Raw genomic sequence first — 21,466 nt, 5'->3', positions numbered from 1 at the left:
CATAGCTGGCTAGGCTGGAGCTGGGGCTCAAAGCCTGCCAGTCTGGCTCCAGGCTTGGTGCTTTTAACCATTGCACCACCTTGCCTCCCCACAGGCCCACTGCTTCCACCTGTAGTCTCAGCCGCCCTGCTTTATTTTCTTCATTGCACTGACAACCCTAAAACAGTCTTGTTCGTCAACTCTCTGATCCCCACCCCAACTTTCAACATGAGTTCCTCGCCAGCGGGAACCTTGTCTTGTTCACAGTCTCCCCAGTACCCAGAATTGAGCCTGGCACGTGGGGAAACTTGATAAACATCTGCTGAATGAAGGAAGGGAACTGAAACTAAGGAGAAACAAAGGATCAGGCAGTGGTGGCCTGATGAGATGGAAGAGCAGGTGTGGTGGGAGCATGGCAGTGACAGGAGGTCAGTGGTGTGTCTGCTTGAATAAGCCAGATGCCAGGTCGAGCAGATGTAACAGGTACACAGTAAATACTCCTGAATCCAGTGCTCACTTAGATGTGAGAGTTTTATTTTTAAGAATCTCTAATCTCCAAAGCGCTCCAAGCCCTTCCCCACGTTGGATTGTCTGCCGCTGTGGGAAGAGGGACACCTCCAGGGGAACGGGATCTCTCCCAGGAAACCCTCTCCAGGAGTCAAAGAAACTGCACAGGGAAAGCAAGGCAAGCGGAACAGGAACACTGGCCCCACCTGGCTCTGAGCCCCAGGGACAGGCCAAGGGCAGCTGCTGCCAAAAGATACAAAAGATAAACCTCCCCCAGGGTAGGGAACGGTGGGAAGAATGAGGGAGGAAAGAAAGGCAGGCAGAGAGAGAAAGAGAGCCACAGCACACACAATGAAAGTGAGGACCTTCATTAAAAGCACTGCCGAAATCCAGAAGGGAAAGGGCTGACAAGACATCAAAGAAGATAGCAAAGCCTCTGCACTTTTCTCCAGAGTAAATAAGTTTCCTCTGCACAACAAAGGGCCTGCCTGGGGCAGCTCCACAGGAAAGATAAACACTGCATTAAATGAAAGCTCCCTAATGTGGAAGCAAGATTCTTATTAAAAGGAAAAGAAAACCTGCCAACCAACAGTTCCACTCTGGAGTTTCAAGGTGCCCCAGTACAGAGAAAAATCCTAATGAAGTCCGTAAATGCTTCTGGGGAAAGCATTTACAGAAAAAAGGAATGTGTTCCCAGTGGTTTAGAGACAGTAAGGAAGCAAGTGGGGCTGTAAAAAGGAAGTGACTATGGGGCTTGATAAGAAAACTTTTACCATCCCAGATCTGTAGAATTCCAAGCACTAATACTCAAGGTAGGTTTCCCTTCATGGCCATGGCACTACACTGCAATCAGAGGGCACCCGGTTAATCACGTAACGTGGATCTGTCATAAAATCATGGGACTTCAGAAATCTTCTTGTCCACTGCCCCCACTGCATAGATGGGGTCATGTAGTTGAGACTCCGACCTGGAGAACTGGCTAATAGCTACTATGTACTTAGAAGAGATTACATGCCAGGCACCATGCTGACTTACATGACCTCCCAACACCTCGCAGATAAGAAAGATCCGGAGAGACTATAAAGTCTGCTGCGGATCACCCAGCTGAGAAGTGGTAGGGTTAGGATTCAAGCCCGGCTGTTCAGGTGCCGGAACCCAAGCTTTCAGCTGCTTCCCTAGTCTGCTGGTTCAGCACTCTCTCCATCAAGCCACACTGACTTTTCATTTCTGTGATGGTTCATTTTGTGTGTCAATTTGGCTGGGCCATGGTGCCCAGATATTTGACCAGACATTATTCTAGATATTGCCGTGAGGGTATTTTTCAGATGAGAGTAAACATTTAAATCAGTAGACTCTGAGTAAAGCAGATTACCCTTCATAATGTAGGTGTGCTTCATCCAATCAGGTGAAGGTCTCAATAGAACAAAGACTGACCCCCCAGAAGAAGAGTGGCTTGTGCCAGCAGACCATCTTTAGACTTGAACTTCAACTCTTTCCTGGATTTCCAGTCTGGAGCCTACCCTGCAGATTTTGGACTGGCCACACCTTCACAATCACATGAGCCAATTCTTTAAAATGGAGAGAGAGAGAGAGAGAGAGAGAGAGAGAGAGAGAGAGAGAGTGTGTGTGTGTGTGTGTGTGTGGTGTGTGTGCGTGCGCGTGTGTCTATCTCCCTGACAAATACAATTTACATCACTCCACAGGCCAGATCCTCACTTACATGAGTTGGGGAGAGCCCCTACCACTTCCCTTACTCTGCAGAAACGCCAATATGATAAACAGACAACACATCCAACCCAGGCTCAACCTCCTTAAAGAGGTACACTCAGTGCTTTGACATCTTCAACTCTGAAGCAACTACACTGGGCCTCACAGGTTTCCCTAAAATGAACCCAGATGTTTCTACATGTAGAACATCAGTTATATTCTTCTTAGGGAGAATGGTATACAGAGGATGCCAAAGAGCCGAAATCTCATGTATATTACTATAATTTGAAAAAATTATCACCAAAAAAGGTTATAAAAGGAGAGGTGCATGTAGCTGGCCATCCGTTACAGCCAGAAGGGCGTGACCACACTGGGCTCTATCTGCAGCCTCAGCCACTGTCACTCATCACCATCAGCTATATGTCTTACCCTCTCAGCTATATCACCTCCATTCTACCTATTTCCCCCATCCAAGGTCACTGTTCTTCATCAAGGGACTGTTTAGAAGTCACTCCCTGCTGAAATTTCTACTCAGTCTCCATGTTGATTTTGGCACAGAGTAAGCACTGAATAAATGCTGTTGACAATGACTAAAATGACACACACCCTCTGCCACAGTCGCTGACCATATTTATCAGTTTATTCAACAAATATTTATCGTGCTAGGAATAGTCCCTACCCTCCCAGAGCTTGTACTCTACTGAAGACGGACACTGGTAGACAGTGGGCTAAATGCTAATAACAGCATCAACTAGGAGTGAAAAGAACATAGGAATCTAGAGGAAAGAAGTGTTTAAATTTTCGGGAAAGGGAAGAGAAGAGAATGGACAGTGGGAGCTGGAAGGCAGGTGTCCCAGAAGACAGGATCATAAAGGATGAGTAGAATGGCTGCCTGGGGGTAAACACAGGAACCACTGGCAGATGCAACAGCACTGACGACGGCTGGAAGGTACATGATACACTCAGGGTGCTAGAGGAGGAGTGGGGGAAGATAAGACAGAGAAAAGGAGAGGAGGGGATCCCTACTGGAATGTCTACTCACCCCCAAAGAGAATCCTCCCTAGTATCACAGGAAATCATATCAACCCACCTCCACCCTGAAGTCCCCTGCAGGGCCTGGAAGGGGAAGGAAAGAGTAGGCAAAGGAGGGAAAGAAAACCTTAACCACAGAGTAGTCTATACATGAAATGCTATCCAGCTCGTCTCTCCAAAAGGTCAAACCACACCATCCTGACCTCTTTAGCAAATGGCTGAGAAGTTGGTTCTGATTAGGTACTTAGAGGCTAGATCAAGCTCCTCAAACAGGAGCTCCATGATATGAACAAAGTTCAAACACTCAACCTCTAGGTTACCTCCCTGTGTCCAACCCCTTTCACTCCAGGAATAAATGACTTCACCAGAGACAACGTCCTTTACTTTTTGCTCAGAATTTCTTTGTGCATCCTGGCTACCAGTGACACTGTGGGTTTGAAAGCCTTTGAGGTTTAGCGATGACTCCATCAACAAGGGAGCAGGGCATTACCAAAGAAGAGTTAATAATATAAAGGCATTAATGGTTTCCAGCTAGCAGCTCTGAAGGCAAATCTTCCAGTTCAGAAGCAAGCAGATCAGCTTCTGTTCTCTGAGCAATGTGGCCAGCTATAGGTCTGGTATAATGAAAAGTAAATCTTTCTCCCACTATAGCCACCTATAGTTCCTTTTCTCAGAATGAACCACAGTTAGCAATGTCTTGTGTATCATTCCGGAGATGTTGTACATAGTAGGCACATACGTGTTTTCATGTGTATATGAAAACATACATGTATATATTTCATGTGTATATGAATATATACACGTATATATATTTTTATACAATTTAATTGGTAGCATACCATATCCACAGTTCTACATCTTGATTTTTTTTAAAAAAATAACAAAATATCTTGGAGATGACTTTTTATCAGTTCACAGAGAACCAATTCATTCTTTTTAGTGATTCTGCAATATTCCATTATTTATAATCATAATTTATTTTAAAATCCCCTCTTGCTATTTCCAATTTTTTGCTTTTATAACAAATTCTTTGCTTACATAACTTTATGTCTTTATCATCTCACACATGTATGGGTTTACCCTTAAGATGAAGTCTTAGAAGGGAATTTGAGGGTCAAAGGCCATGTGAATTTTAAAATTTAATGATTTCCACATTTTTCTCCACAGGGATTCTACCTTTATCACACACTATGTCAATATGTGTGTCTGGGTTTACTTGCGAGCTTTCTATTCTGAGCCATCCAGGCACTCATTCATGCATCAGCACAGCTTTACCTGTTATATAGCTTTATCATATGAGATGACAGAGGAGTGGCTTTCCAGATATGAAAACGTATTATATTTTCTATTGTTGTTTTTTCCCATAATTTAAAATAATAATAGCTAACATGTATTTGGTGTTTACCATGTGCCAAGCACCAGACTCTGCTGCTCATCTAATCAACACAATAATTCTATGAGGTAGACATTACTGTTGTTTTTATTTTTTCCAGAATAGGAAACTAAGGCACAGAGCAATTATGGAACTTGCCCAAAATCACACAGCCAGTGACCAGCGCAGCTAGAATGTAAACCAAGAGTCTCTACTAGTTACCACTTTCAATACTGCCTTTTGCAGTATGAGATTTCTTTTGCTATTTTCTAACTTCTTGAATTGAATGTTTAATTAATTTGATTTTCATGACTGATGAGCTAAGGTAAATAATTAAACCTTTGATTTTCCTCTGAGCACTCTTTTATCTGCATCTCATAAGTTTTTAATATGATAGCTTACCAAGGTGCCTACTTTGCTATTAAAATTTGTATTGTAACGTTAAATTTATAGATTAACATAAGGAGAAATAACATTTTTATGATGTTGAGATTCCCAACCAAGAACTTTCCAACTGTTTATGATTTTCTTCATATAAAACATATATATTTTATTACGATTATTCATTGGCATTTTATCTTTTAAAATTGTTATTTCAGTGGATATTTTCTTCCACTATGACTTCCAACTAGTTATTGTTGGAATAGAAAACCACAGTTATCTGAATGTATTTATTGGACCTCACCTCTTTAAACAAAATGTCTTATTTCTAATAACTTTCAGCTTATTTTCATAGGTTTTCCACATAAAAAATATAAACAATATTACTTTTTACCTAATACTCATACTTTTCCCCCACATTTACTGTTAGATGATAAAAGACACCGTTGTCTTATTCTTGAATTTTAATGAGACTTGAAGATTGGTGATACTGGAATAATGTCCACATTATTCAGGATTTACAGAACTATAGAATTTAGAATTAAGAAAAAAGCCTACTTAGATAATTGTAAATTGTCTTCTTTCTAATTTGTTTTATGAAGGTGATTTTGTATGGAAATTTTCTTTGGGGTCTGATTTGGTAGCATAAGCAGCTCTATCTTCAAAATGTGTTTTCTGATACCCAGTTAAAAATGCTTCTTTGTTTGACAGTTTAAACATTTTTGATTTTCTATTATAAAAGTAACACACATTCCTTAAAGAAAATTTGGAATCTAGAGAGAAACGGAGAAAATAAAATATTTTCTAAGGGAACTGATTGCTTGGGGCTTGGTGGAACGATCCAGCACCCCACACTGTAGGTCCACCTGCCTGTTCATCCACATTGGCAATGGTACCCACCTGGGTCCCCTGAGCTGTTGCTGTTTCTCTCGCTTTCCCCATCTTCCTGGCCATCGGCATTCTGCTGGGTGTGCTGTAGGCTCAGCTTGTGGCAGACCTCGAAGGCTTGCCCCACCGTCCGGACAATTCGCATAGCTTGGCTCTGGGAAGGAGAAAGGAAATGAGAGAATGAAGGACGTGGAGACCCTTTATAAGGACAGAAGGGCAGAGATGGGAGAGGATGTACGAGAGGCATGCAGACAGAAACCCATGAAGCCAGCGAAGGAAAGAGATGGAAAAACCTAATGCTGTTTGGATGTGCACATGCTTACAAAGAAGAACGCAGAGACATTTTCCCTTCCTGAAGTACTGTAAAGATAGAAACTGTCACCACAGTTCTAAAACAATCAGTCAACTGGATGGACAGACAGCAAGCATCCCAATTCTGGACTTAGCCCAATTCCGCCTCCCAAGTTTGACAAAAGTGGTTGATATGCTTCAGAATTCTTTGCCAACCATTATCAAATGTTCCATGGGTTTATCACACTAAGAGTAACTCAGCCATCATTTTTTTTTTCTGCTGGAAATGGTGGGTTTCCCTGGTGTTCCTGCAGACCAAGGGCTGCGGGGACACGAGGTTGAGAAGCCATGGTGTGAACAGCAGAACCAGCTGAGGCCCAGAGTCCAGCCATATGTAAGGTGAGCTTCCCAGCCTTGCTCTAAAGATGTCGCTCGCTGGGTCCATTCTTTGGCTACTTCCTTTTTTTTTTCTTCTTCTTCTTTTCTTTCTTTCTTTCCTTTTTCTTGCTATTTAACCTCTTCCTCTAACTGCCCAAGCATTGAGCTTAACCCTAGCTCTCAGTATTCCACTACTTAGCTAGGAGAGCAGGAAACAGGATGAAAGAGGCTGCTTCTGGAAGGAGTCTTAACTGACCCACACAGGCCATGAGGAACAACCACATGTAAGGTTCTCGGGGCATGGTCTCCTAAGTGGATAACTGATTACAATTTGATAACCTGGCAGCTTTCACATTCCTTCAAAGACTAAGAATGAGTTCAGTAAGAGCTATGCAGAGTTTAAGAGCACAGGCTGGGAAAGCTTAGGTCACTGCTCCTTTTACACCAGTGGTCCCCAATCATTCCGCCACTACAGACTACAGTGTGTTTAACTATGGCTGTCACTCTATGCCTTTAGTCAAAGATTAATCACATCTTGGATGATCTGATTTCAGGTCAGTTGTGACTACCTAGTGACACCATTGGTTCACCCATCACATTAAAAAAAACCCCAAGGTAACATCAGCAGTCAAGCAGAGCTTCCCATCAGCAAACTGATGCAATTATGGACAAAGGCAGAGTTCAATGTTTTGACAAGCCTGTAAGGCCTTGTCGAGGGTAAATGTATGATTCCTTTGTGCTTTTCATAATATTGAAATTAGCTCATATTTCTCCATTACTATCTTCAGGAATCCCTAAGAGCCTTGGATCCCATGTATGGAACTACTGAATTCACTCTCTGCTACGTATAAGTTCCCAGATCACTACCTTATTATTTTCTCAAGCCTGGCATTACATCTAAGTTCCCTCCTTCCATTTCAGGCCAGAGTACTCATGTTAATATGAAAAGGCATCTTAGCCAATCGCCATCATATGCCTACTTCCGATCTCAATCTACTTCTACTCCTCCTGATATTGTTCAAACCACTTCTTAGAAGTGACTGTCTTAGAGCTCAACCCTCTCCTAGCTCATGATGTGAACTCCAGGGATGTTCTTAACTGATCTCTCACCTGGAACATCCTGACATGTCTGGACGATGAGAACTTTATCTTTTTTTTTTTGGCACACGGGCTTAGTTGCTCCGCGGCATGTGGGATCTTCCTGGAGCTGGGATCGAACCCGTGACCTCTGCATTGGCAGTCAGATTCTTAACCACTGCGCCACCTAGGAAGCCCCATAGACGATGAGAACTTTAAATGAGGCAGGCAGAGATGAGTAACTTCTGTGGGCTCCCCCATCACTCAGTGTTAGCTCAGAGCCTCTGTCCTGTACATCCAATCTTAACTTCCTGTTTACCAAAGGTCAGGCTTAGGCCCCTTCTCACACCACAAGTTTGTAGTACCTAAGAGATAACTGCTTTGTCTGCACTGGAAGATAAGGAACAGCAGGCACCAGTCTTAAGCAAGAAGCCCCCACCTTTCTCTCTCCCCAAATATATATAAACAACTGTGATTTAGAGGGCACAGTCCCTAACCAGGCCAAGCACACCACAGTTTGCACATGTCCTTTGGCAACCAGGCTGTGCTCTGATGAGGAGGCTGAGCCAGGTAGCTCATGCCTCAGGTGAAAAAGGAGAAGATTATGTTCCACTCAAAAGTGTTCTTCCCCCATGTTTCCTTAGATCTGCTTTTGTTTATTCTCTTTATGAGAATAAGAGCAGGCCGCCTGTGGTTACTCTTTTACAGCAAAGCTTATTACCAGGCTACCAAACATTAGAGATGCTGTATTCTGCCTACCAAGTATAGCCAGTGTCCATTATACGGAACCTTTCCCCTTTTCCTTCTTCTGACTTTTGGAAATTTTGTTCTCTTACGCATCTTTACAAAAGGCAGAAAAGGACAAATTTGGGGAGGTCTAGAAACAAAATACAGTAAGTCTAAATGATATATAGAGATTATGAATTTAATTCCATTACTTCCTTATCTTACATAAATTAACCCAGATAAATCATACTGCATAAGTATCTGCAAAGGCTAAGTTAGTCTTTTCCCAATTGTATCATTACCAGAGTACAGACCCAGTTTCCCTCTTTAAAATATATATTCATACAGAAAATTCCAAATTTACTACCACATCTGTTGCTATAAAATCTCAGGGTCTCCTAAGAAGGACATGTTACAAATTCCTCCAACTCTGTAAGTCACAGATACCTCCCTTAACTAACTTTTAAGATAATATTAAAAAATGAAAGGTTCTCAAACAAGTGTCCCTGAGTCTAAGGGATTAACAGGGGAAGGACAGGATTTCTAAACTTCTCTTTGAAAGGAAACACTCTGATTTAAGTAAGAGGATATACAGCTGGTGGGAAATGACTTTTCAGAGGACCTGCATTTCTCATGCATCACAAGCTGACAATGGATGATGGGATATACTCAGGACTGAGCATCTGCAGAACCTGGACCCCAGCTCAAATCTCTATTCTGCCGCCCTTATCAAGGACAAATGTATGACACATACCCACCAGTTTCAACCAACTATTTACAAGCCCAGAACGGTGGTAAGGAAGTGGCTGGTTTTCATGCTTAATATTCACACTCTCTGTGTGTCATTTTCACATTTTAGTACATTCATTAGGACAAGCAATTGGCCCTCATCCCTATTTGGTTCCCCTAAAAAAGTAGAAAATGCAAACTTAGGGTTCACTGGTCCTGACTTCCCTATGTTAGAAATGACACTCGCCTCCCTGGCCTCCCATTTCCTTCCTAGCCTCCTTTACCACAGCTGTTCTGCAGAACACCTCTGTAACTTCAACTGAAAAAGTGAATCATTAACGTTCACAGCCTTTCCTCTGCCACACAGAGGAATAAATATATGGCTAACAAATATGAGAATACCTCCCACAGCGCTTGGCATATACCAAGTGCTCAAGAAATGTTTTATTCTGAATATGGAATTCACTGCACCAAAGGGAAATTAAGACAGAAAACAAACAGTAGTTCAGGAAAGGCTGGGCTTACTTTATCAATAACAGAAACATGAAGACATGAAGGGAATTGCCTCTTACATAGGTATGTTAGCATCAAAAGGGCTAAAGCCATCCTCTCTCTGTCCCCATAGCAACAGAGAAGAACTGGGCCAAATCATCTTTGGTCTGAGCTGGTATGATGGTTTCTGCTGTGAGGAAATTGTTAAGAGTTCTAGATTGGCACATTCAATGCTAAATGGTTTATTCTTGATTTATCCTTTACTCCTTTTTAATGGGAAGGCTGTATTTCCATTTGCAGTAAAAGGACACAGTAGCATGTTTTATGAAGAGCTCTCCGCATTGAATACATAATCAAGCTACCCTATCTGCTTTACAGAATGACTGCACACATATAAAAGAACTGCCCTTCTCACTCACCACGCTAGCAGTCAGAAGGGACTGGATGGCTCCTAATTCTCTCACAAATGTCTATGTAAGTTCAGATGTGCCTTGACCTTTCAGGTTCCCCTTCCTTCACCAGCGAAAAGTCTACTTTTAGAAGATTCTATATAAGGACCTTGTTGGGGGGACCCTAACCTTCCATTGGTTCCCATGGGTCGTCATGAAGCAGGTGCTCACATCTCCTGATCTTTGGATTTCAAACTGCGGTTTTAAAGATGTGAAGGTAGCCAGGTATGAAGCAGAGCAAATAATCAGCATGTTGGGGAGGCAGCCTTTTCCAGCTCTAGGATAGGCCATTCTCTGGAATTTACTAGTTTTTTTTTTTTTTTTAAGCATCATTATACTGCATAATTCTGTACAAATCCAGTTCAGTGTTACATAAGCCCCTGAAAGTACTTGGCCACATGGATCAAATCTTCCTGTCCAAAAGCCATTTTGTATTAGCAACTCAAAAGCATTTGTAGGCTTTTAGTTGTCAAGATTAGGCTGGATATGGTTGCTTTGATGTTTTCAAAGCTGAGAAGGCATACCTAACCACAGAGTGGCTCTCAGTTGCAGATGGAGAGAACTGAAGCTCACAGAGCGCTGATTACAGGCAATTTTGTGAAAACAGGCCTGGAAAAGAAGTTGTCTTAGAACTTTATACCACTTACCCAAATGGCACACAGAAATGTTTCTTTAAATCATCTACTTATTTATGTTGACAAAACTCCCTTCCTCCTCCCCCCAGGCCATCTGTCCATCCAGCACAGAAGTCAAGTCAAGATGCAACAAACAGCTATTCTCTTCTGTATGCTTAGTGTGGGTACCAACTATATATCTAGCAGGCATCAATATAAATAACTGCAGCAACAATCATGAAAATAACACTATATTCTTATTCAGAGTGGGCTATCTACTCAAAAGCAGATAAGAGCCTGCAGTGGTACCTTCAGGAAGACAGAAATCAACAAGTTGATTTCCGTATTTTACTGGCCCACAGAAAAATAATAGTCAATCATGATTTTATTTTCTGTTCTCATTTTAAGCGACCTTTTTGTTAGTTGGTCCTGTAAACTTTGGGAACTGTTTGAGTGCTACATATATGTAAAGAATGGTAATTACTATTAGTCTTATTCTGCAGCTGATTTAAAAAATAACCTTGGGTACTGTTCTGAATTTCATCGTCCTGGAAAAAGTTCTCTCTACTTCACAATGCATGGAGATGACTAAAGGAGTCATCAGATAAGTAAGGAAAGGGAACAGAAGAAGCTCAAAATGCAAGGTGTATACGATGATAAAGAAGATAATGATGAAAATGACAGAGAATGAAGAGAAGCCTGAGGGCACACTTTGCACAGGTAAGTGTCTTTCTTAGTCTACCGGCTCTCTACTCAGTTTACATCCCCTTCTCCCCCTGAGAACTTGAGGTTTATCTGCCAAGTGCTTCTGAATTCTGCAGCTCATAAGTCGGTTTTAGGACAACTCACAGGTTTATAATTCTTTTCATCTATCACAGCAAGAAAGTACAGTGCCCTTCTCTTGACCTTAACCACCACAGAATCTCAACGAAAATAGAACTGAAGGTCATGTTTCTTTAATGTGTTTTCTGAACCTTAATAAAAGATTTAAGCTTATATCTATCAAATGATTTCAATCTATAGAATCTGCAACTGCTGAAGGAAGAAAATATATCTGGAATTCTACACAGAGGAAGATCTAACAAACTAAGGCTCTTAAATGGGAGATGGGTTAGGTTTCTGTATAACAGGTTCTTTAATGGCCTTGATCATATAATTTGATCACGGCGATGCCTTGAACCCAGAATATTGCTACTATGGGAAAAGTTTAGTTTCAAAGTGGGTATGACTTTCAACATTGACAGGAGATAGTGGACCTTACAATTTCCAATGGATTGCTGGATTCTTCCTTGTACTCTGCTAGTCCATGAACCACAGTACCATAGAGAAAAGAAGGCCAATTTATAACCTTAATAACCTTAATATATTGTCAGTAACCAGCTAGGTGACCATGGGCAAGTTAATTCACCTTTCCAGGTACTGACTTCCTTCCCATAAACAGACAGGTTTGGACTAGATGAGTTCTGAGACTTATTTCTATATTTTGACTTCCCAACCCAACTCCACCTCAACATTTAAGATATAAAAAAGAGGCTCTTTCCCTAAATTTAGGACCTATCTTTCCTCCATATCTTGAGCTTGGCCAGGGAAGTGACTTAGTCTTTAGCACATGACTGACATCATCATTCAAGATCCACTGCAAGCTCTTAAGGACAGCTAAACTTCTCCACTGTGGCCCTTAATCTGATGGTGACAGCATTACAGGAGGAAACGATTTCTCCTAACCCAAACCAACTGAGCTGTGATTGCAGGCAGAACAATTTCAAGGGGCTACCTGTGAAGATAATGGGGAGATTCCTGCGGCTCCTGTTAATCACTAACACTTCACGCAGTGATGCATTAAATAAGGGCAATCACACTTAATCAGGGCAGACAGCCACATGCCCCTGGGGCTGGCAGAAAATGACAGGAGCGGACATCTACTCCACAGGAGAGCTCAAGAGACCACACAGAGGCTTCACAGGGGGCAAAATGCCTTGCAAATGAATACTGTCATTATATCCCCTAAGGAGGGGAAACAGGAAAGCCCTGTTGTTAGGGCTCTATGCTCTGGGCCAGGAGAAGACCGTCTCTCACCCCTCCTTTCTGGCACTACAATCCTGGTGATCCCTCCCAGTCACACAGAGTCTGTTTCCTGAAGATGACCTCACTCCACATACACAAATCAGCATTCCTGAGATGCCTTTCATCTTACGTGGTGGCTGGAGAAACTCAAATTCAGAGAAACTCATGTATCTCTTATGAGTTTCGTGCAACAGAGGTAAGTGGCCAAAGCTCTGGACTAGGAAGAAGGAAGCTAAGTTCTTATCTAAGTGGCAATGCTGACTCACTATGTGACCAATGGTAATTTACTTCCCTGGGCCCTTTCTTTCTCCCAATACAAAATCGAGTCAATATTGACCAAACAAAGATATTAAGAGAAAAAGAGGAAAATCTATGTCAAAGTGACTTGAGCCATTCAGAGTCAAGGAGCTCTTCACACCCCAGTAACAATTATAGTAGAATCTGGTTACAAGTAGGTCTTGGAGAACAAAGCTACTGCTCAGGTCTGCAACTTCCTGATGGAGATAATATAATGCAGTGGTTAAGAAGGTGAGCTCCAGAGTCAGACCTTCTGGGTTCAGTTCTGACTCCACCACTCACTATGAGTTATGCGCCCTAAGCGTCCACTTTCCATCATAAAATGAAGAGCGTGACCATACCTACACCTCACAGGGCTGCTGAAGGAGTGAAGTAAGATAATCCAAGCACATGGCAAGTAACCAAAATGGACTGGATGTTACTTGACTTAATGTAAGACTAAAACTTGGATAATCTAGAGTAATAGATGAATAGCTGGTAGTATGCTATCTTCTCGCAATATTCTGCTATCTACCTTCTGATGAAAGCCCAGCTAAAAAGATCAGCTCAAGATTAAAGGCCCCTGGATGAGAACCACACTGGCTGTCTGGGTAACTAAAGGAAGACCCATAGGTACAGAACAACAACTGTGCTGGGAGCGAGGTACAGGGAGGTCCTCTACCAGGAGACTTGAGACACCTGACCCACGTTCTCAGAAAACAAAAGAGGCAATCCTGCTCCCCTTGAAGCGCAAGGTAAGGGTGACCCACGTGAGAAGCCCGTCATGGGAAATGTGCCATGAGTGCACACTGGGGACGTGATGTGATGTGAACACAATAACTAAGCCTTGACAGAGCCAGGAGCTTACACGAGGTTTTCTATGCTACCATCTACATGAGGGCTCTGGAACACCCAGGTCCATTGGCTTCCAGTCAAGAGATCTCCCTGCTGACCTCAAACAATCCAGAAACATCCCCGTAAGACACACTTACGCAGAGTATTTAGTTCTTTCCCCCTCACCTCTTAAGTATGCCTACCATTTGCCAATTAAAACTCCTTCCCAAGCTAACTATTATCTCTCCAAACCAGAAGTGCTTTATAAGCAAGCAAATCACCAAATCTGGAGACTAACCAGGATAAGCATGCAAAACCTTGCAGACTGCAGACGTGTTCCCCACCCCTCCCCAACTCTGCTTCCTTTGCTGAACAATTAATTCACTTCTCTTTCCTGGCTTGGAAACCAGCCCTTCCACCTATAGTTCAGCGGCAATGGGGCTCACAGCCCAGGCTGTCTGGAAACAATTCCTTCGGCTGCATGGCTATAGGCCAGCAAAGGGCCTGAGAACCAGCTCTGAAGAGTTACTGTCTCAGTAAGTGAGGGTAAAAGGGTTATAGAAAATAAAAGACCCAGAGATCAGGATTAGCTCTGAGAGCTATGAAACACGGGAAAAACTGACATGATAGGGAACCAGATGACTACTCCTCTGTCATTGCGTAATAAAAACTCAATTCTGTGCTTCACTTCAAGATCAAAGTTCCAGTGGGCATTGTTCTTAGATTCAGGTTTTGGCAGAAGAAATACAGTGGACGACCCCACTGTGTTTGTGCTGCTACGCTAGATCAGATGGCAGAGCAAATATAACAATCTCCTTTACCTAGGTTTCCTGCTCAAAATCCTTTTGTTCTGCATTTGTCTCCCCAAATCCAGCCAGTGCCTATTCATGGGACCTTGGGTAAGTCATTTAATCTCTCTGAGCCTCAATTTACTTATCTGTAAAATTGGGCATGAAAATTACCTGTCATAACTTCTTCACATAGGTTTTTGTAAGGATCAAGTAAGATTAAATATTAAAGCACTTTGTAAATTAGAATGTGCCATCTGTAACTTTAATAAATTCCGAGGCCCACAAGGTCCAGTCTCTGGACAAAGCTAAAGTCAGACATATGGTGGAGCACTCAAAATGAATCAAAGAGAATCCTAGTCTTAAGCTGTATCTGTCAAAGAGCATTTCAGATGATCCCCTTCATAGTCTCAGGGACACTCTGCATCTCCTCTCCTTTCCTCCCTAGATCCACAGCACCTCAAAGCCGCACAAGTGCTTTTCACTCTCTCAAGCCCTGAATTCTCATCTCTAGCTTCTCTGGTTTTTCTTTCTCTCCCTCTCCTTCCTCCTCTTTCTATCAGTTCTTTAATATGCAGCTTAACTTCACCCCACTTTCACTTTTTTTCTCTCAACTGTACTATCATCTAAAAGTGAAATCTGGCGACTTGCCACCTTTTCCTTCTACCTTTCCAGTTCTAGCTCTTTCCATCCAATTCCATGATTTGCATTAAAAAACCTGGGAATAGGTGGGTAAGGGCACAAATCTCTTAGAGGAAGAAGCTAAATCAGCAAAGTGTAATTCTCTTTATGGAGCCAGGGTGGGGGACGGGACATATATAATAGTAAATCTTGACTGTCATGTTTTATTCTTAATATCCCCACTTGGCAAGGTACCTACAAATCTATTAAGGATGTCTTATGGCATAAGATGCATTAAGATGTCACATAGCATCTAAGAAGGGACAAGCAGGAAACAATTTGGAAGTAGTCCTCACAGAAAGCCAGGGTTAGTGGTTTGTATCTAGAGTGGTAGGGACCTTACCATTCTACCCTTACCTGTAGGGACCTAACAGACACAAATAGCGTTTTCCAAAATCTCTTCTACAGAAAAGCAATTCCCAGGATATTGGCACATATACATAGAAAAAATATGACTCCATGGCCAATTCAGTTTGAGAAATGCTGGGCTAAAGGGATTTCTCTAACTTCACGATTTCCCAGCATATTTAAATTGAATAGTTTTAACACGAAACATTTTGGATGGTAAATGTTTTACAGGATACATTTTAGGAAATGCTGGTTTTGACTCTCCTCCTTGTTTTATAGACAAGGAAGCAGAGCCCCATGGGGGATTCTGACCCTCATAACATTATTCAGGGTGCCAGGGGAGAAGAGGGGCTACAGCCCAGATGTTCAAACCCCAGTTTTGTGTGTTAGACTCCTGGAGGAATGACAGAGAGGAAGTATGCCTCTACAGAATGCAAAAGTTGCATTGACTCAAGCATCAAGGTTACTATGCCAAAATAACCATCCAGGACGACCAACATCACAAAGTCTAACCAGATCCCACATGTCATGTTTGTAGGCCACCGATCTGTATTCAGAAGTATGACAAAGGGTCACCTTAGTGAGTGGCAATCTTCTTTTCTACCACACGCCAAGATGAGCATGCACTCCTGATGCTGTCTGCCTGCTCCTCTTCCAGAGCACTTATCCAATGGTCAAGATCTCTCCAGTTGTTCACATATAACTAAGTACAAAGTTCAAACGAAGCCAGAAGAGAATTTCATTATATAGAAGCAATGACAGGCTAGTGAGAGACTTCCCCTATATCTTGCATTAAAATAGCCACCTCCAAGTCTATCAACAGGGAGATGGGTCAACGTTGAGAGCACTCTGGTTCCATCAAAGGAAAATAAGAGATGACCGACGACAGCCCCTTTACCTTCTTCTTGGATTTGAAGACGTTACACCTGAAGATATTGCTGGCACCATCTCGAGCGATATAGCTGAAGATCTTCAAGTCTTGGGAATCGTGAGAGACGTAGAAGATCCTATAGGAAAAGCAAGAGAAAAATGCACTGAAAATGGCATTAGGTTCAAATCTCCAACAAGAAAACCTCTGTTTAAGGACACGCTGCAGACTGAGCTCACTCAAGTTCCTAGAGAAAGCCTTCTTCCTATGAAAGCCACAATGCAGGCGGCACTTCCAACAGGCTCCACAAACAAAAATATTCCCATGAATGACCTCCAAAGGTGGAAGGGTGGACATAGGTAGAACATGGATCCCACGCTATCACTAGGCAGTAAATCTGTCCTGTTAACTTGTATGTTAGAAGGAAAAAAACATTCCCATACTTAGAGCAATAAATCTGCATCTAACCCAGGGAAGTGTCAGGAGGTTTCCTGATACCTGTTCACAGTTACCTCCAAATGAGGAAACAGGGAACCAGCAATGCTAACCACGTTGGGAGAGACTGAGATACTGTTTCATTATTGGAGGTCCCTCAGTGATAGTGACTTCACTTCCCGTCCTTCTCCATCAGGCCTACGGCTTCCACGTATTCGTTTCATCAACCAACCAATCCCCCGAGAGCACCCTGTGAGCCAGGGACTATCCCAGCAGTCAGAGATACAAAGCAATGGGACAGAAAAAGCCCTTGAACTCAGGGAGCTCATATGCAGGAGATATCAATAAACAAATTGAAAATGAGTGCTATGAAGAAAAATAAGGGACAGAGCATTACGGGGCTGCTATTTTAGACAGGGTAGCCAGCAGGAAGACCACACAGACAGGCAGAGACCTAACGATGTGAGGGTGCCAGTCATAGGACTATGTGGGCAAAAGCAGTGCAGGAAGTGGGAACAGCAAGTTTAAAGCCCGGTGGTGTTTATAAGGGGCTCTAAGCGTCCAAGGAGTGGCTAGAAGGTCAGCGTGGCTCAAGTTAAGTGAGTGTGCTCAGTGACAGGGTCAGGGAAGCAGTCAGAGGGTAGAACACAGGAGGCCTTGAAGGCCAGGGATTGTACCCCAAGTGAGATGAGAAGCCATTGGAGGCTTTTGAGCAGAGGACTGACTTCCTGATGCTTTAGACTACAGAATCCCTCTGGCTGCTACAGGTGGGACATGGGGGTGGGGGTAGAGGCAGAGGAAAGGCTAGGCAAAGGGAAAAATTAGAAGTAAGGCCCTAATGGCTGACTCTTAGGTGGGCCTAGGACAGGGTACCACCAGAACCACCAAGTCTGAGTGCTGTCAACATGAGGCAGGGGAGGGGAGTATCAGGGATACATCAGAGGAACTGATTTTGGGTGATCCAAGGAGACTGTTGCTCTTGATAAACACCCTGGAGCCACATCATTTCCCCCAAAAATCTTTTCCTCAAAGGAAACACAACTTTTCCATCCCAGGATTTCACCGGCCTAATATGTTTTTGTCAGTGCTGTGTAGCAGAAAGAAAATGGGATTTAGAGTCATATCCACAATCCTGCTGCTTACTATAAGGTAAGCCATGTAACCCTCAGAGGCTCAGTTTTCTTATCTGTAAAATGGGACTTTTAATAGTAACCCCTTGCAGTTACTGGGGAGATGAAATAACCTCTAAGTAGTCTTCTTACTGAGATTCTTATCAAGGACCCCAAGAAGTCTGAGAGGGACATTCAAAAGGAAAGTGATGCAAAGAGTAGAACAATCCCGGGAAGAAGCCTAAGTTCACCTTGGGGACCAAGGCTTCTCTCCTGGACTCTGCTAAAAGTCATCTCAGTTCATCTCACATGTCCACCAACTCTAAACAATGCTGAAATAGAGATTATTATGTTTGCTTAATGTGGCTGCTAAGAAAGCGAATCTAACGTTATCGGGCCCACACCATAGAGTACCCAATCCTTCTAATGACTCCAAAGCGTCCTCCTAACATGGAAGGGACAAGCCAACAACTGCACCTCAGCATCTCCTGCCTGAGCTCCAGGCCCACCCAGCCAGTCCTTCCGGACATGCCCCCCTGATCTTCTCTCAAGCTTTAAATTCATCACGCGCCCAGTTAAATTAATCACCTCCCCTATAATTCTCTAGGCAAACACGGCCTTCCTCCCCAAGCCCCCTCTTGATGAGGGGCTCCATGTCCACTCAAATCAGAAACCTGGGCAACATTCTTGACTCCTTCCTCCCTTGTTCTCCAATATGTGTCACTCACAACCATGTTCTCTGCAACCCACCTCCTTTACACCACTCTGAAAAGTACTTTTTTTCTTCTATTCCACGGTACTGTCTTAGCCCACACGTCCTTACTGTTCACCTGGAATTTTGCAACTCACCTAATGTCTCTCTGCTTCCTACCTCACCTATTGCCAACCCATTCTCTATATTGCTAGTGAAATGCTATTTTTGAAAACACAAACTACATCCTAGTATTTCCCTCTAAAAACTATTCAAAGGTTTCCTACTGCCCTCAGGACAATGTCCAAACACCTCAGCATGGAGTATGTATGTTTCTGCTTTCATCTCTCTCCAGAGGCCTGACCTACATAGCCCTTCAGAACTAGCTGCATACATCTGCCTGCCTTTGCAACTACCGTGACACCTCTGTCATCCTTGAAGACTTGATTCAGAGAAGCCTTCCCTGCCCACCCTGCCCCCAAGTCTGAGCTGCTGAATGCCCCCAGGTTCACCTTTACCACAGCATGTATCTCACACTATGATTTTTATACTGAGCTTCTTGGAGGAACAAGGACCACATCTTGGTATTCCAGTGCTAGCACAGTGACTGACATATAGGAGGTTCCTAATGCCTGCTTAGGAGGGAGGGAGGCGTCCTTGCTGTCATTAATAAACACCTATAACGTGCTCTGCCTTGCTATTAATTTTGCCCCCTAGAAGTCAGGTCCCATTAGTTCAGATGCACCACATATAAAACTTCTTTGATTTTGAGTTTTATTATTATGTAATACCCTAAGGACTGAGAACTAGATTTAAAACTGATAGAGCAAATATGAAGGCAGACTGGCATGCCAACAAGACACAAAGCCATGGAAGGCACTCAGGGACGGCAGCAAGCCAGGCTTACGTTTACCTCGGTAGACAAAGCACCTTTTCAGCAAATATGATGATAACCTGGGCAAGGACGCAGCCACTCTCTTTGGAGACTGCTCTGTTATGTCTGAGTTCGGAAACTTAATGTGTAAGTTATTAAAAGTCAATAACCTCTAGCTAACCAAAAAGTCAACTGGTTAGAGCGTAGAAAATTATCCACCAACACAACCAAGAAGCAGAAAGTTTTTCCATGTGATCTCATTCACCCACAAATTAATAGATCAACAAATTAAGGCCTCAGGCCCAAACTTCTAGATCTAGAATTATATTCCAAGTACCCTTACTTCTTCATATCTTGGTTTTAAGAACTGCTGTGTGTGTGTTGGGGGTGGGGGAGGGGAGAAAGAAATGAGGACTCAAGAGAATAAGGAAAGATTTATTTTCCCCTCCTTAATCTTTATCCTTAAGTCTAGTCCAGTTCTGATCCCACTTTCAAAAAGTACCTCAATTTTCATAACTTTCAGTATAATTAAAGGGTAGGATATAAGAGTAGTTCACATAATGTTAATAATAATTACTAGAATCTTACTATATTTATGCCCACTTTAAACTTCTTAAATTTCTTGGTTTTTTCCCTAAATATGCCTAGAATTACAATTTTCACTCACTAATGGAACTGTTATGTTTGTTTAAGCCAAAGCAATAAACTTTTCTTCAGATTGTTATGTCCATAAACTTACCGTAAATGACTGAAATATAAACAATGTCTTGGAGAAACTGGGTTTGCGGTTTATCATTATGTGGGAATTCAAGTTACCAAACTGTTAAAGAACCACTAGACCCATCACCAACACCCCGCCCCCCGCTTCCTTGACTACTGAACTATAGGTAAACATGTTTCTCTTAGGAGCATAGAAAAAAATGGAATATAGAGTAGAAAGAGATCTGTGTAGTCATCACTTCTATCCAACCCAGCATCCCTGTCGTTCAGCATTTTCCTCCTTTCTGAGAGCTTCTAATGACTTGGAAATTACCCTTATACTGATTAGGAATCTACCAACAGGAATGCACTGGAGGGAAACTGCTGAAAACACTGGCCCTGGTGTGGGACAGACATGGATTACAGGCCCAGGCTCTGTGGCTCATTAGCTGTGAGACCCTGGGCATTATTTTCACTTCCTTGTGGTTCTCCACCTGTGACATAGGGGTAATTGTAGCACTGCACCTCACTCACGAGGTTTAAAGAATGTGTGCAGAAAGATCAGCTCATAGCAAACGGTTAATACATGGTAACTGCTGTTAGCACTGCCATACTGCTGCCCTAGTTCTACCCTTTGGGGCCTCAGAGAACAAGGCTAATCCTTCCAAATGGCAATCATTTGAACATTTGGAAACCATCACCATATTTACATTTACTCCTTTCATTTTTCCTCTTTCATCAAGAGTTCCTCGGCCAGTCCATTTTCTGGATTCCCCTACTGCTCTGGCAGGTTTGTACTGTGGAAAGAGCGTGAGCTTTGGGTTGACAGAGATCTGGGTTCAAGTCTTAGCTTTGCCACTTCCTAGCTGTTGGCCTTATGCAAACTATTCAGTTGATATAACCCTTTCTTTCCTCACCTGAAATAGGTGGATTAATGATCTCTTCATAGTATTAAGTATTAAAACACCCACCTCCAACATTTAACATAGCACCCAACACATGGTGAGTTGCTTGCTCTGTAAATATGATCTCCATTTTCCTTGTTAACCTTTTCTCTATATACCCCAATTTACCAACGATTCTTAAAATGCAGTTCTCAGAACTGAATGCATATTCCTAAAGGGATGAGAACATCACAGAGTGAATCTGGGTATTTTCTATGTCCTAGAACTGAAGT

At 42.7% G+C, this 21,466-nt stretch overlaps 1 protein-coding gene across 7 annotated transcripts in view; it reads right to left on the bottom strand.

Moving 5' to 3' along the window:
• The window catches only part of LOC130849270 (carboxyl-terminal PDZ ligand of neuronal nitric oxide synthase protein), a 296,636-nt gene that overhangs the window by 35,689 nt on the left and 239,481 nt on the right, over window positions 1-21,466 (bottom strand). For all 7 annotated transcript variants that reach the window (XM_057728028.1, XM_057728031.1, XM_057728029.1 and 4 more), the window contains 2 exons: window positions 16,512-16,620; window positions 5,879-6,020 (listed from right to left, as the gene is read on the bottom strand). In XM_057728028.1, the coding sequence (XP_057584011.1) occupies window positions 5,879-6,020; window positions 16,512-16,620 (251 nt within the window). The remainder of the gene's footprint in view (window positions 1-5,878; window positions 6,021-16,511; window positions 16,621-21,466) is intronic.

This window comes from Hippopotamus amphibius, chromosome 3 (genome assembly GCF_030028045.1).
Source record: "Hippopotamus amphibius kiboko isolate mHipAmp2 chromosome 3, mHipAmp2.hap2, whole genome shotgun sequence".
NCBI classification, from domain to species: domain Eukaryota; kingdom Metazoa; phylum Chordata; class Mammalia; order Artiodactyla; family Hippopotamidae; genus Hippopotamus; species Hippopotamus amphibius.
Note: the sequence above shows the minus strand (reverse complement) of the source record. Positions and strands in the feature narration are given on the sequence as shown.